This window comes from Symphodus melops, assembly GCF_947650265.1.
Source record: "Symphodus melops genome assembly, chromosome: 13".
NCBI lineage: Eukaryota > Metazoa > Chordata > Actinopteri > Labriformes > Labridae > Symphodus > Symphodus melops.
Window position 1 is genome coordinate 15,639,005 of NC_136703.1, and position 16,386 is coordinate 15,655,390.

Below are 16,386 nucleotides of genomic sequence, written 5' to 3' on the forward strand. Positions count from 1 at the left end.
CGGCTGAGCCTCCTGCAGTAACACTTCGTCCATTAACGTTGACAGTCTGTCAGACCCACAGAAAGCAAACTATCATATTCTCCAACTTATTTGGTAATGTGCACGGTAAAGATTTAAAATCAACAAGTCTCAACCCCCTCTCCAGATTTGATGTTCATTCATCCGATGCTTATGAAGACAAACATCTTGTAACAAGTCAATTATTGATATGAGGGTTTGAATAAATGCCATTGATCTATTACACAAAGAGTTTGGCCTTCCAACAACTGGGCCCCACTTCTGTTTTAGTTTGGAGACTCTTTATTCAGTCCATGTTTGTGCCTTCCAGTGATTTGCCAGTCCTTCCAGCTTTTTGTGAAACATGACCCATGGCATGGGTACCACTGCCTGAAGGCTCGTCTCCTCCTACACAGCCCTTCCTGTACAAACACACACTTCCAGTGTCACACCATTGTTTATTTGGCTTTTATGCAGCATAACTGATTTATCTGGCCCTTTCCTCCCTCTTCTCATTTACTCTCTGAGTTTCTTTTCTCTGCCCCCCACTCTCTGTCTTTTTGCCAGGACGTTGTCTGTAGTTCCTGCATCACTGGCAGGGGAATCAAAAGTGCATGTTTGATCCTGAAAGCTAAAGGCTAGTGTAACCTATGAGTCGGAGAGAAAGAGAGAGTGAGGCAGAAGTATGTCGCACTTCAACAGAACAGCATCCTCAACAGCGTTTCCTCAGCTCGTCAGAGTGAGGAGAGAAAGTGAGGGAGAGACAGGGTGTGTGTGTGTGTGAGAGAGAGCGAGAGAGCGAGAGAGAGAGAGAGAGAGAGAGGGGAGGCTAGTCGCATCACTCGCGAGGAGTAGGCGTGCTCTCGTGCGCGGCATCGTTTGATGTTTTCCCCCCGGTTCCCACTTGAACCTCCACTCTGTGGGCGAGGTCGGTCAAATAGCATACAAAAAAACGTCTACGGACTTTCCCTTACGAGAGACAGGGTCGACTCTCCGAGCAGCAGAGCCGTGAACGCCGCACCGGGCAACGGGACCACACCGCGACACTTTTCGGGAACTCCCACAGCTGTGGAGGAACCTGCCGTTCATCCGGGAACAACTCAAAGAAAAAAAGATTGCTATAAATGACTTAGTCAGCCAGCACAGGTGACTTTTATTTCCTCTTCCCCCTTTTTTTAATTTCTGGATTCTCTGGAGGAGAAACAAATTAAAGGGGGCATTATAAGCCCAAAAACTCGCACTGTGTGTGTGTGTGTGTGAGGAGGGTGAATTTTTGCTCAAGATGCTGGTGGACAGGAGCTGTGCGGTTTCCGGTGCCTGTTTCATTTTACTTTTCTCAACTCTAAGCACCAGGGTCAACGGAGTGGAAGGAACTCATCAGAGCATCCCTCCATCCGTGTGAGTAGAACGTCTTTTACGGAAGAGGTGCCATTTGGGTTTTTCCAAGTTTCTCAGCGGAATTTGAGTTTAAAATGTGCCAGCTGTGTCTTTACTAACTACTCCTATACTGTTCAAGATGGTAACTGAGGGTTTGTTGAACTAGTTTGGTGCCTCGGCTGCACCCAAGTTTCAGGTATATAGGATAAAAAAATATGAAATTGGTAGAATTGCAAGCTCTTGCAAATTGTGCCCCAAACCTCAGTTATGACTCAAAGTGTTATAGCTCAGCTTGTTCGCTGTTCTTACATTGTGTAAAATATTCCCTTTTTTTGTGGTTGCTGTCTGAAGGGTGAAGCTCTGGGCTTCAGCGTTTGGTGGGGAGATGAAGTCCATTTCTGCAAAGTACTCTGGCTCCCAGCTGCTGCAGAAGGTGAGCACCTTTATTGTCAGCTGTTACATTTTTGTAGTTGCTATTTAAATGTCCACACAATTGAACTGGTTGGTTGGTTTGACTTTCACAACATATTGAGAAGAGAGGAGACAAGGAGAGAAAGTGGCTCTCCTCTCCATGAAACATGTTTCCTTTTTTATTTTTTTTAAGATATTTTTTCTATATCAGCCAGCTTTGTAAGAACCCTGGGATACACCCTTAAGCTCCACTCCCTCCCCCCCCTGCTAAGCTGAAAGGATGTGCTACCTCAAGTAAAGCAACAGTTCATTTATAGCTTTGAGAGACTTTCAGAAGTGCTGTGTGGATGTGAGCGATGTCAGCTTATGAGAGGAAATAACTGCTGCTGAGTAATTTTTTCGAGTTGAGAGAAATGTCACTCTTCATCTCTCACACAGCAGGACCTGCGCTTTTTAGCCACTCCAGAATTTGTAATGCATGTCGACTAGGTAGGCACTAATTTATAAAAGAAAAAAGAAAAAAAAAAAGCTTATTTTGAACGTGCCTTTTTTATGTGGTCGTCCAATTTTCAAGCACTCGAACAGATACAGTACATTCAAACACACAAACACGTGCCGTCTGGGAACTGACTGTTCATTTCATTTCAAACAACTCCTTACCTTTTTCCAGAACTCTCTGCAGGCTCTCTCCCTCCCATTTCTCTCTGCTGTGTGCCATTTATGCAAGATTTGAGAGTGATGGAATGCAAATTTTTCTAATGGCGGGTCAGTTGATGAAGCACGAGTTAAAAGTGGCGAGTGGATAAAGGGCCAGGCTGGTGCTAACCTTTCAGCTGGTGCACACACATAATGTGTGCTCGAGGGGGGGGGGGGGGGGTTGCAGAGACAAACTGTGGTGCTCCTGCTGTCAGGCCGTATATACATGCTGAATTAGAGTTTGGATGTGATCAGGCCACCAGAACGCAAACCTGCACTCACAGAAGTGTATGCACGCGACCACAGAGTTTATATTCACATGCACACTCACATAGACACACATGAGCATATATTTCATCAGAAGCTATAGTGCTGCGCTGTTATCTCTCTAACAGGATAAAAAACTGTTCCCCCTTCTCATCTTTTTTTTTTTTTTTTCTGCCTCCAAAAAGCAGATAACCCTCCCACAGAGTGACGACCTCTTTATGAAATGCAAATGAAGGCCGCAGGGTTAATTGAGCAAAGAAAAAGACTGGAGACCTCTTTTGTGGGAAAAGTGCATCTTTCACAGCAAACTGGTGATCGCATGGTATACCTCAGATGTTCATGGTGTTTTAATGCAGACAGTGTCCTGTTTCTCTTATTGTGGAGCCGGAGCAGTCTGGAAACTCTTCCACAAAAGCTGAGGAGGGACCACAGTTTCCCTGAGGGCACATATGCTTTTAAATGGGCAGAAAGAAAGAGGCAAGTACACTGTTGTTCAAAGATTGGAGGATGGTACTGATGAGAGAGGCTTGTGTGTGTGTGTGTGTGTATTTGTTGAAGTGCTTGTTTGTGTGTATTTCCCTGGGGCTAGGGGGGGACAGATGGACTCACTCTTCAGATATCTCTCTGACCCTAGCGTAACAATACTCCCCTGGAAATAACCATACCTCTGCATTAGTCTCACACAAACACACACATTAATACAGTACTACACTAAAATCCATCGTAGCCTGAGTCATGCTGCGAACATAGACAGTAAGGAGAAATTCTCCCGATGCACAGGCTGTTCTGAAAAGTGAAAAAAAGGGTTAAAAAAGCTCATGAAATCGTACATATACAAACATTGTATTTTCTTTATTTATAGGTTATTCTGCTGACCCTTTGTAGAACGTGTCATCCGTCGTTTTAACTCTGTGAAGTAGAAAGCTACCTGATGACGACGTACAAACCCAATCAGCGTACTGCAGTGCTCATCACCTTTTATTTCACTCATTTCTTCTAAACGTGGGTGTTGTCAAACGTGCGTCGTGCTGTTATTCTGTTTTCCGAGTGGAAGTTATGACAATCACAAAATTCTTTCTCTCTCTGTGCCAACTCCGTTTTAATTTGACGCTTGATTTAAGTTTTCAATTTAATCATCTCAAGTGAGAGCTCTTTCAAAAACAGTACAACCGTGTGGTAAACGATAATTAAAAACATCTAATGATACCGTTAATTGACTTTGTTTTCTTTTGAATGCCCCAATCCAAAAACGCTAAGACAAGAATTATAGAATATTTTTGATTAAAAATGTGTCATGAAGAGGATTTCGAGAGTTTCAGTCCTCGTAGGGCCCGTTTTGAACAAATGTTTTAATTTGTGATAAATTATTCTGCATTATAACTTTTATTAGTCCTCTCGCTCTGTAGCCCCCCCCCCTCATGTCCTCTTTCAATTTCTGCCCTGATTCGTCCCACGCCCACGCCATGGCCCGCTTCCTGTTTCCATCGGAAACGTCTCGTGTTTCAAGGTTATACAGTCAGGGCATTTATATATATGTGTGTGTGTGCGTGCGTGTGTGTGTGTGTGTTTGTGTGTGTGTGTGTGTGTGTGTGTCTGAAGAAGAATAAAACCTGATCAATAATGCCTTCAAATAGTTACACAGATCAGATCCTATCAGGTTTCTCATCACCGTATGTACGAACGTGACGATGCACAATCTATGTTTGTACAGTTATGGCGAACACACACACACACACACACACACACACACACACACACACACACACACACACACACACACAGCCACATAAAGAAACAAAGACTTGAGTCACATTAAACATCTCCCACTGATAGCTGGAATTAGCTCTGTGTGTTTTACCCTCTTCGCTGCTATTCAGTTCAAATCTTTAATTTCATGTATCATTGAGCAACCTGTCTGTATGAGCCAGCCTGGCTGTTATGCCTGTGTGTGTGTGTGTGTGTGTGTGTGTGTGTCTGTGTCCGTGAGTTGTCGGCTGGACTTGTTTTCACCTCACTGCTGTTTATGGCTCTCTGGAATCAAAGCAGGGGGACATTATTCCACGCAGACATAACTTGAAGTCTTTTGGTAATGGAAGACATAAGACAGATGATGTTTCTGCAGCTCATAGTCTGAAAGTTGACCCTACATGTCTCCTTTTCTCTTTCAAAGCATAAGCAGGTCCTGAGGGGGAGGAATTCTCAGCAGGTGTATATGCCTGTAGTTTGTGTGTGTGTGTGTGTGTGTGTGTGTGTGTGTGTGTGTGTGTGTGTGTGTGTGTGTGTGTGTGTGTGTGTGTGTGTGTGTGTGTGTGTGTGTGTGTGTGTGTGTGTGTGTGTGTGTGTGTGTGTGTGTGTGTGTGTGTGTAGGTGTGTGTGTGAGAGAGCGTTAGGTTTGCATACCGAGTCGAAGCATGCTCACTGTGTGTGTCACACACACACGCACGTTGCCTCTATCACACTGTATATAGCAGAGGATGATAGGAAGGTGTAATGATGTGTGACAAGTGCATGCTGGAATCGATTTGCTGGTGCGGGGAGGAAGAGTGTGTGTCCGGGTGCGGTGCATGTACCGTTGTGTTTTACCACAGCAGGACTCTGACATGTCTGCATAAAATATTCCAAGAAGACGAGGCACAGCGGTTCCTCAAAAAAAAAAAAAAAACTCCCTGAAGCTGTCCAGTAGAGTGAAGAGGCAAAAAGCTGAGACAGATGCAACATGTGCATGCTGAGTTTTTAGAGTATAGAGAAAGGAGTAAGAGAACAGCTGAATGCTTCTGTCACACAGCATCTCATTTACATCTCATAAAAGTATCAACTTAAATATGGTAAAAAACTAAACATGATCACGAAGAAAACAACGGACCTGTCACCCAGGTTGTTGGTTTTTTTGCGCTAAACATATAATATAACTTTTGGGTCTTGTTAATTTTTCTTTTTGCCCTTGCTCTGCTGAACTTGTTCAAGATCAGTAAAGGGCAACGACAAAACCTTCTGAAAAATCTCTTCTCTGCCGTCTTTAAGTCAGACTTATCACTCACTCGAGAATCTCTGTGATGGAAACACGTCACGCTGTTTCGGCAGCATTGTGTGATTCTGTTTGACACTGATACAGGCATTCAAAAAATACTATAGTCCTATAGAAACAATAAATCCTGCCACTGATGGTCTTTACAGTAGAGGTCATTTCAGACGGTTTCATTTCTGGTGAAAAAGAGTCTTTGATTTGCAGGTTCACGCTAAAGAGGAGGCTTGCTACCTGTCTTTTTTGCTTGAAACCTTGTTTTCTGCGTTATCTTTTTGGTTTCCATTGAACCCAAAAAAACACAAGTGGAGAGTCATGTTGTCTCCGATGATGCGCTGTAGGTGATTGGCACACGGTGCTAATGTTTCCTGACCTATCTATAAGACCTTCCTACGACACGTGTTTCACAAACATCATTTCATTCTTCCTGAAGCTGATTCCCATGTTGGTCTGTTTCATTGGAGATGATCTATTTTGGTTCTGAATATGTATTTTAGTTACGCTAACCAGATTTAAGAGCATGACTAATTATTTAAGTCGTAAGTGAAAGTGATTATGCATTTCCGTTTTCACGTTCATTTAAAAATTAATTACATATTTGGACGACAACAGTGGAAGAATGAGTCACGCTGTGTGCAGAGCTGCAGTATGAGTTTGCATCCACCGAGGACTTGAATTAAACGCCACTTAAAGTTTTAATTTAATTTTGTCTTTTTTTTTTTTTATTCACAAATGATTGTGTTTTATACTGGTGAAGAGGAAATTGATGTGGCTTAAGTGCCCTCCATTTCCTCTACAAATGTCCCATTTAAAATAAGTGACGATGTAATATTGTGATGTTTTATGCTTGACAGATTGTCTCTTCCAGTTTTCGTTTGAGATTCGGCACTTCTATTATGCCTGAAAAGACATTCAGAAACACCCTGGAGATTACACTAAAGAGAGCTTATGTTTGTCACTACGGAGTTACAATGACTTTTTTTGTTTTCCGTTTTTCTTTTGGCTCATCTGAAAAATAGTTTTCCGTGTTCCTCTTTTTGCCCTCTATTTGTCTTTCTAGCCACATTAATAACGTGTGTGTGTTTGAGAGAGAGAGAGAGAGAGAGAGAGAGAGAGAGAGGAAGTGTTGGGGAAAGTAAGTGTGATGGTGCCAATCTGATGCTAGGGGTGTGTGATGGCTGAGGCGTTCCAGTGTAACAGTGTGTCAGTTCGGGGGAGACGGCTGCAGATTACATTTAGCTTTGGGTAAATTGAATAGCTGTCAGGTTTGGTTCAGCACGGCTGCCGATGAGGTGAGGGAGGGGTGAGAGAGGTGTGGATGGGTGTGTACTGACAACTGTCCCTCTTTCCCCTCACCTCCCCTTTCCCTCCCATCTCCTCTCCTGCTTCCTGCTCCCGCCCTCGCTTGTTCTCATTGACCAAAGCACGATGTCGCCAGATTTAATTCGTCTGCTAGACAGCGGGAGGAGATAGGTGTGTGGTGTGTCAAAGAGAGAGAGAGAGACAGAGAGTGAGAGAAAGAGAGAGAGAGAAGGAAAAAGAGGAATATGGTGTCACAGAGTTAATTACAGCGTTTACAGGCGGGAGTTTGCAGTCTGTGCCAGTCTACTTTCATGTCCTCTCAGGCCAGCTTTAGTCAACACAGCCACTCACTCATACTGTAATTAGTGCTTTGTTGGTGAGAAAAAGCATGAGAAAAGCCACTTTGAATCAAACAGCAAGCCTTTACTGTGAAGGGCTGTGGAGCAAGAAGTGAGGCCCCTTTGCTACCGGATTAAAGAACTTAAATTCTTAAAAGAGCACAAATGCTGACGCCGTGTTTGCGGGCTTAGAAAATCAAGTGTCTTTTGATGATTTGTAGTGCGCTTCACCTCTTTGATTTATCCCCACTAAGTCCAGGCACCAGCTCGAAAAGCATTCAATCTAGTAGCTGATTCTTGTTTTGGAAGGAAGCTGATTTTTCTTCCTGCTTTCTGAACTTTCTGCAGACACCCACACACACACAAAGTGTGTATAACACCTTGTGCTCTGTGCTGTTAGGATGATGAATGTGAACGCTGAAGATTAATCTCCACTGTCATCTGTCATCGGCTGCTCAGGTCTGCCTCTGCCTCTGTTTGCTTGCAGATAAAGAGCATCTCACCGTGGCTGCACCGGACATTAATAGACACACACACACACACACGCGCATACGCGCGCACACACACACACTCACACGCACACACACTGACACGCACACACACACAAACACTCACAGAATTCCGTAATTATGACAGATTGTTCATCTGATGTGCTCCAGACTCGACTGCATGCAGAGTAAACATTCAGTAACTTGCAAAAGGGGGTGGGTCTAGTGCTATTAAGCACATTAACGTGCGCATTGTAGTGTGAAGGACTGTCTGTGACTTGCTGCTGTCCACATCAATCATCCTGCGGCTTGTTATGAACCAGTCTGATAGCTGTCGGTAAAGATGGTGGCAATAAAGCAAAACACTAAAAAGAATAAAGGGCATCAGAGCCAGTACAGCTACTACATCAATCTCAAATACCTCCTAATATTTCATTAAACAAGTTTATACTTTAAACTCATTTCTTTTTTTGTTTTCAGTTTCTGTCACTTCTGCCAACAAATTCCCCCAAGTGTTTTTTCACCCTCGTGCCTCCCCCGATTATTATTGTTGTTTTTTTTTTTTGTATGGCCCTTCCCTCTCACATTTTCTTTCTAACTTTCTCCTCCTCTCCCTCCACCCCTCTGCTTTAATAATGGATAGGATGCAGCTTCGGCACTAAAGAATACATGGGAGGGGATCCTGGGACACGCCGCGAAGTTCCGCTGGTCTCGCACAAAGTCGTGCACTCGCTGCACTCTTGGGTGCCCTCAATACGTGTCCCGAGACACCCCGTCTGCTTCTGCACCAACTCTGCCAACTCACACACACGCACATTCACACGCATTCACACGCATGCAAGCACACACTTGGTTTGGCTTTGACTTTATGTAGCCCTGCACTGCGCCCCATTTACACAACACTTCTCAAAGACTGAGAGAGTGCTGCCAAATTCCAGCTGAGAGCCACAACATTGCAACGTCCTCCTGACGACCTTCACCTGCACTTTCTATCATCTGTCACGCGCGCACACACACACACACACACACACACACACACACACACACACACACACACACACACACACACAAGGTGGAGGTTTACAGTTTTGCACAAACAACAATGTAAGAACATAGTCCTCTCTCCAGCCTTTTCTCCTGTTAATCTTCATTTATTTTAGCGTCTAATGCATTTATTTGCTACGATTCTGTGCTGGCGAATGTGCAGGTTACGCTAGGGTAATGCTGAGCACTGATTGGATGACAGAAGATTACTTAGACACAGAGGATCAGTGTGGATCAACTTAAAGCTGTATTCATTAAATGGTGTTGTTGATTGGATGAGCAGTAACAAAGACAGATACTGAGGCGAAGAAATATAGATGCAAAGTAAGAAGTCTACACTGTGTTAATGACATTTTTATATATATATATATATATATATATATATATATATATATAAATCATTTAGGTATTCTCCCAAAATTCCAGCATCCATACATGAAATCAAATGTACACTTTAAGAGTGTACAGACTTATTGTTTCACTATTCAAACACGTCAACCGCAACTTCCCAGAGTGCACTCATCAATGTTCTGGGATTGAAAAAAAAAAAGAGTTCTAGCATTCTGTTCTACCTTTTGTTTGGCTTTCAAATCAAACTCCAATCAAAGTGCTGTCCAAAAAGTGGAACTTCTCGATAATAAATCTCCACTTGCAAGGATGAATTTGAGCTTTTCGACTACAGCCATGCCGATGTTTTGCTCTCTCCTTCCACTTTCACGCCGACTGCTGCTAGAATCAATTGGAGACTGTGTGAATGAGTGGAGGGGAATGGGGAAGCAGTGGGCCACATTGTGCATGCTGCTAAGCATGAAAAATGTTTTCCTCAACTCTGCTGAAACCAACTGAATGCAGGCAGCTACAGATAGAGTGTGGACTATTAATCAGTTCCATTGGAACAGATTAGACCTGCTCTTGGTGCTTTTAGTTTTTTTTTGTTGGTGGTGGAAGTGAATTATGGGTGCATGAAAGAAAAAGTAGAGGGAAATTATACAGAGACTACTTCTTTTTCCAGCTTCTTAACTTTTGAAAGGGTCTGCCTTTCAGAGAAGATATGTTCTCATGGTGGCTTACATGATGTCATTCCCATCTTTTTTGGGGCTTTGCTCCTGTGTGTGTGTGTGTGTGTGTGTGTGTGTGTGTGTAGGTAGGCGGCAAACCATGATGGTGAGGCATGTGAGGACATTGAAAGATGGCAGTCATTAGACAGAGCAGGGATTTGGCACCCACTTTTAGGGGCAATGGTGCATACCCAACAGAAGCAGTGCACCCAGGGAACAAAACTCCTGAGTGTCACTATTCGCTGTGTGTGTGTGTGTGTGTGTGTGTGTGTGTGTGTGTGTGTGTGTGTGTGTGTGTGTGTGTGTGTGTGTGCGCGTGTGTGTTAGTGTTGTTGTACAGCTGTTATTTCAATGTTCCTCTCAATATCCCTCAGGCAGCCGTTAAACACTGGATCACTTTAGAAGCCCTTTCACTCTCACTCACACACACACACACACACACACATAACATTGCGCACACACTCATACACACACACACACACGCTCACACACACACACACACACACACACACACACACACACACACACATAACATTGCGCACACACTCATACACACACACACACTCTCTCACACACACACACACACACACTCACACACTCACACACACACACACACACCCACTCACACACACACACACACACACACACACACACACACACTGAGGAGCGATGGTTGGATGAGTTGTGTTGAGTGGTTGAAGTGATTTAGATTTTCCTGACAAAAACCAACCATGGGTTGAATATTTGTCAAAGCTGTTGTCTGTTAATAATGGATTGAATCTGACAAAGGCAATGATTTATTTTTTTATTCATACCATGTTCATTTCAATTGTCAAAATTACGTTAAATAAAGCTGTGTGGTCGTTTTCCAGAGTTCCTGGCATGATATATGAATGACAGTTTATCACCACAACATATCTCTAAAGCAACACATGAACAATCCCATGATATCGCATCATCACGCTTCATGAAACTGTGTTTACGTGTGACTGGCGGAGTTGATTTGAGCCATGATTTCATCTTCAGTAAAGAAAAAATTCAGTAAAGCAACAGCACTCTCTGATTTTACTCACCACGGACTCTGTATGCCATGTCTCCATAGTAACCATCTCATGTGGGACCTTTGTTCTTGAAATGCCCTCAACAACTGTTAGCTGGACTAGTGTCTGTTTGGTACATGTTCATATACACCTCTCAAACTAAAAACATCGTGTTCCAAATAATAATGAAAAAAAAAAAAACCAAGTCAAGATTCCTGAGTTCTGAACGCTGTCAATTGAAATTGAAGAAGTTTCATTTCACAGCTGTGAACTGTGTTCTTGACGTGAGCTGCATGTGTGAATGCAGCCACATTTCACCCTGACTTTAACCCCGCTTTTTTCCCCCACAAGCCCCCACAGAAAGAGTGTTATTTATTGACTGATCCAGAATTTTACATTTTGGACGTCTGACTGGAGTCCAAGTTTCTAAAGTTCATGTCACTGAACACTTCCTCTCCCTGAAGATAATAAATATCCTTTTTTTACTGCACTTGAAGACTCCCTGTGCAGTTGTTAATGAAACTATTTACTGTTCGTAGCTCTTGTGATGATAACACATGTACTGCAGCTGTCACTGATTTCCCATTCTTCAGTGTGTTGACAGCAGACTGTAACAGTGAGGATAAAGAGAGACTTGGAGGGTCATTATTTAACTGCTGTTACCCGCCTGAGCTTTATAGAGCAATGATCAATCAAAAGCAAAGAGATTTGGAACATAATTATGCCTGACACGAGGCAGAATGAAGTTCTCTTTTACTGTAACCAAACCCCCCCCCCCCCCCCCCCCCCCCCCAAAAAAAAACAACAAAAAAAACAAAGAAGAACAACAAAACAAGACGACCACCCAAATCAGGATTTGAAGGCGCTTTAATGCTCGTATGATCTGACATTGAGCTGCATTTCATTTTAGGATTGACCTCTTTTAAGTGTGAACCCCTTATATCTCAAGTTTGATGGTACAAATGTACAAGGTCTCCTGTTGCAGCATTTTTATTTTTTTTTATTATTTTTTTTGCCCGTTACTTCGAGGCTGACGGACCTCTATGAAAATCCTTCAGTCTATTTCCTGAAGCTTCCTTCTTCTAAGCATTTGATTGAGCGGTCCATCAAAGCTTTTTGTGTGCGCATGTGTTCTCATGATCCTCCCCATCCATTCCCTGTGCATTGATCCATCTTTGAGACACCCTGCGTTATGATCAATACCGTAATCAGCCCCACTGATAGATTACATGGTTGTGATTGGAGCAGCACTGTCGGTGTCGCACGCCGGACAGGAGAAGTTTATGATCCTTGAGTTTAAAGATGTCTTGTTTTAAGGCCTGTGTGATTAGCATTTACGCTAAGTGTTTAAGTTATATTTCGTGTGTGTGTGTGTGTGTGTGTGTGTGTGTGTGTGTGTGTGTGTGTGTGTGTGCTTCTGAGTGTATGTTTGTGTGTGTTTTACAATCTGCGGGAGTGTCTCTGTGTCACCAGATACGGGACTCAGACCAACATGCTTTTGAGGCAGGGAGGACAAGCGTGAAATTAATTGTTCCACTTCATCTCCGGCCAGCACTCGTCTTTTGAGGGAACAATTTGTCGGCTGGCGGACAACAGGAGGGTTTGAAAGGAGGAGGGCATAGCGATGATTTTGGCGTTCCTGGGAGGATTCTGTGATCCAGCAGTGATTTCCTGTCGCGGATTTCGGCTAAGGCTGAGGCTGATCCCCTCCACCCAAGTATTGTACTTGTAGGCAGAATGCAGGATCAGTGAGAGTGCGATTGTTTCAGACAGTCTCTCACCATGTCGCTCTATTTTTCCCCCCCACCTCTGTTTCTCGAAGCACATCGCAGTGGTGGCCTAGTGACACTGTGGCAGAAAGCAGAATTTAATTCATCCACGTCATGCCCCTGGGTGCTACCTCTTCTTCTCTTTCTACCTCTTCACTTCTTCTCTTGTACCTTGTCTATCCGCCCCCGCTCCCCTTGTCCTCCCTCAGCCGTGTGGGTTGTAATTACAATCATGGCTTTAAGGAGGGAGAGACTTTTTATGTAAAATGATGATGACACTGCGAGCCATTCGTTCACCTGAAAAGGATTCTCTGAGAAAACATGCTCACACACTGCGGGCTCAACAATCTATCTTGCATTGATGAACACAGCCGAGCACCTAAAAGCATACACGCACACACACACACACACACGCACACACACACACACACACACACACCCACACACACACAGAAAACACATGTTGTCCACTGGGAAATGACTTTCCAGTTGTTGACTTCTGTGCCGAGATTTCAGTTAAATATTCAGTGAAGTCTTTCTGAAGTATTTATACTTTGTCGGCTGTTTTTTTGTCGACAGATTTTAAATAATGCTGCCTTTGTGTTGACATCTTTGACTTTGAATTAGCTGTGCTCTCTGGTGTTAATAGATTCTAACCCTTACGTAAGAGTACCACTAACACAATCCAAGCCATCTATTTACAGTATATATACAATTTCACCTAAACGTGCTGCACATACTCTCCCATCATGAGTATATACAATTATTTGTTTTCATCTAGGTGGCTTACAGTAGGTACTAATATGTTAAATTATGTTTGGTCTTGTCTAACTTGTCGCACTTAAATTTCATCACACTTAAGTCAGCAGTATGAACTAAGATCCAAGTAGGTTAAAAAAAGACACCAGTATAAATGTGAAGAACAGTATCCTCAGAGGGTGTTCGGTATTTAACTTTAAAAAACCCGTGGGGGCCCGACCGATATGGGATTTTCGGGGCCGACATCGATATTGCAAAGAGAAAAAAAATCTGATAGCAATCAGCCGATATCTTTCTTGGATCAATGTTCGATCTGTAAAGATCGATAGATACACTGTAGATGTACACATTTTATTGTGATGATCCTTCAAATGCAGCTATCAAACACTTGTGGAACGATGTCATAAAGACAATGTGGTGACTCAACTATGACGGAACGACGCATATAGAGTGAACGCGTCGCAGCTTGACACACTGGAGAGTGATGATGCGTAATCCATGTAGCGCCCTCTGCTGGTGAAAGAGAACTGCCAGTGTAATACAATGATCCTCTAATTATACAGATAGTCGATACAGATAGTCACTGGATGCTATGCTAATGCTAATATCGAACTATGTTATAGGCCTATTAATGAGTCAGGCTGTAATTACAACATATCCTACCTGTATTTTGTTCAAAAACATGATTATTTTTGCTATTGCATTTCATCACTTGATACTATAAAGATTTATTGGTTGAATGAATGAATGGTTTCTGTTCCCCTGTGTGTGTTGTGCACACAAACTTCTGAGCGCTGTTTCTTTTGTTCCTTCCCAGACTTCTCCAGTCATCGGAAAACAAACAAGGCTGCTTTTAGTGAATGAAAACCGAACAGGGAGGTGGTGTGCAATAACACACAAGCTTCTAATGAAGGAGATGAAGTATGCTCGGGTTATGAGCTCATGCCTCTGCTTCTCTCCTGTTTATGTTCAGCTTCATCAAGAGACACGACTGCAGAACAAGTGATCACATCCAATCAACTTTTAGTCTTGATCTCTTATTCCTTGATTTTATTAAAAATCATTAATTAGATCACAGATACATATTTTGTTTTCTGTGTGGGTACAACCAGTTGGTATATGTGTGAGTGTGAGAGAGAGAGAGAGCGAGAGCATGAGAGGACGAGAGAGAGGGATTCAAACAGCTGTGAGATTGTGTGAGAGCGGGCCAACTAAAAAGTGGGCTCTGGTGGTGCGTAAAATGAGCTGGGATTTGGGGGATTGGGGTTCAGTCTTAGTGTGAAATGAAGTTTCTCCCCTTCATTAATCACTTTATTGTCAACCCCAAAGGAAATGATCATACACAGATACAAATACATTATGTCATTCCTTTTACACTTCTCCAAACACTTAATGAATGATAATAAACCAGTACCTTTACACATGCGCCTGTTTTGCTTTCTGCAGAAAGAAAATTATTTCAAGTTAGAACTTTCCTCCTATTGTTCATATGTTTTCGTGTGCTTATATAAAACATGATTGTGTGTGTGCATACAGGTTTGCACCTGTTTCTGTTTGCTAAAGTGCAGCCAGAATCTGTAGCTTCTAGCCTCTGACTGTCATCCCACAGTTAGAGCTCTCTGTGTAGGAGAGAGATTAGCAGCATCAGCTCATTCATGTGATGCAGCACAGTGAAGAGCTGAGGGAGGAGAGGAGAGGAGGATCCAGTTACCACAGACTGTACAAAATGTGTCACCACCGCTCGTCTCTGTCTCCAACACAGTTGTGACCGCATTTCTTCAGCTTTTGGAACCCTGATATATCCCGTAAAGAGAGAAGTGCATTTGTGAGTGGGCTTGTATACACATAATGTATCTTTGAGAAGCACGGTTTGGTGCTTAACTCTCCATTGGCGGCTTCTCTGGGGTAAAGAAACGATAAACACAAGGTAAGACTTTATGTAACATTCGGAGTCCCCAGTAGCAGAGACAAGGTAGAAAGTCAGGCTGACATTAAAGTTCACAAACAAACAAACCAATCCTTGGAGGGAAAGAGAGGAAACATTTCTGTATGTTCAGCAGCATTTGAGCATTTGAGCAACTGATTCTTAGGAGCTGAGCTGTGAATGTGCCTAAAAAGGTGCTAATATGTAGAGATATTATTGGTGGGTCACTGATTGTAAAGGTGTAAAAAGCCAATAAATAGACCAGTTTCTAAATACATACATAGTTATTAATGGCTGAAAAGTAGCTCCACATTTGTGGGTTATATGCCTATATTAGCAACCAGTAACAAAGTGAAAAAGTCTCACAACGTTTGTTGTATTTTTAGGGATGTAAAACACCTGTTTTTCTTTTTTTTTATGCTTTTTTTTTTTTTTTTATTGCTTTCCACTCTGGCTTCAGACACTTCAGCAGAAAACCTAGAAATGCAAAAGTCATCTGGTTATCTTCTTATTCACGTCCTCATTATCCTGTTGGTAAAGTTGCCATTTCCAGTCACTGAAGGAGCGTCCGTCTCGTGGGTAAAGGAGGTTCTGAGTGTCTTGTCAGTTGGCCCTCCTGTGAAGATGATGGGATGTGAAGAGGGTAGCTTCAGGCTAATTAGGCCAGCTCTGCTCTGGTCAGCCTGACTGAACAGACAGACCCTCTTAGCCTTTCACCCAACCACACAAACGTGATCGCAAACACATAAACACTTCGATTCAGGCTGCGGGCACAAACTGCTTTCCTTCTGCCACGTTGAATTATCTGTTAGTTCTGCGTCTCTTTTCATGGATGAGGATTTAGCGGTGCTGTAGACAAAAATATAACTGGATTCAATAGAAAAGACTTACGAA

At 42.9% G+C, this 16,386-nt stretch overlaps 1 protein-coding gene across 2 annotated transcripts in view; it reads left to right on the top strand.

Moving 5' to 3' along the window:
• The first annotated feature begins 749 nt into the window (after positions 1 to 749).
• The window catches only part of cacna2d3a (calcium channel, voltage-dependent, alpha 2/delta subunit 3a), a 104,869-nt gene continuing 89,232 nt past the window's right edge, over positions 750 to 16,386 (top strand). For both annotated transcript variants that reach the window (XM_079358685.1, XM_079358686.1), the window contains exons 1-2: positions 750 to 1,395; positions 1,726 to 1,807. In XM_079358685.1, the coding sequence (XP_079214811.1) occupies positions 1,280 to 1,395; positions 1,726 to 1,807 (198 nt within the window). In that variant the 5' untranslated portion in view covers positions 750 to 1,279. The remainder of the gene's footprint in view (positions 1,396 to 1,725; positions 1,808 to 16,386) is intronic.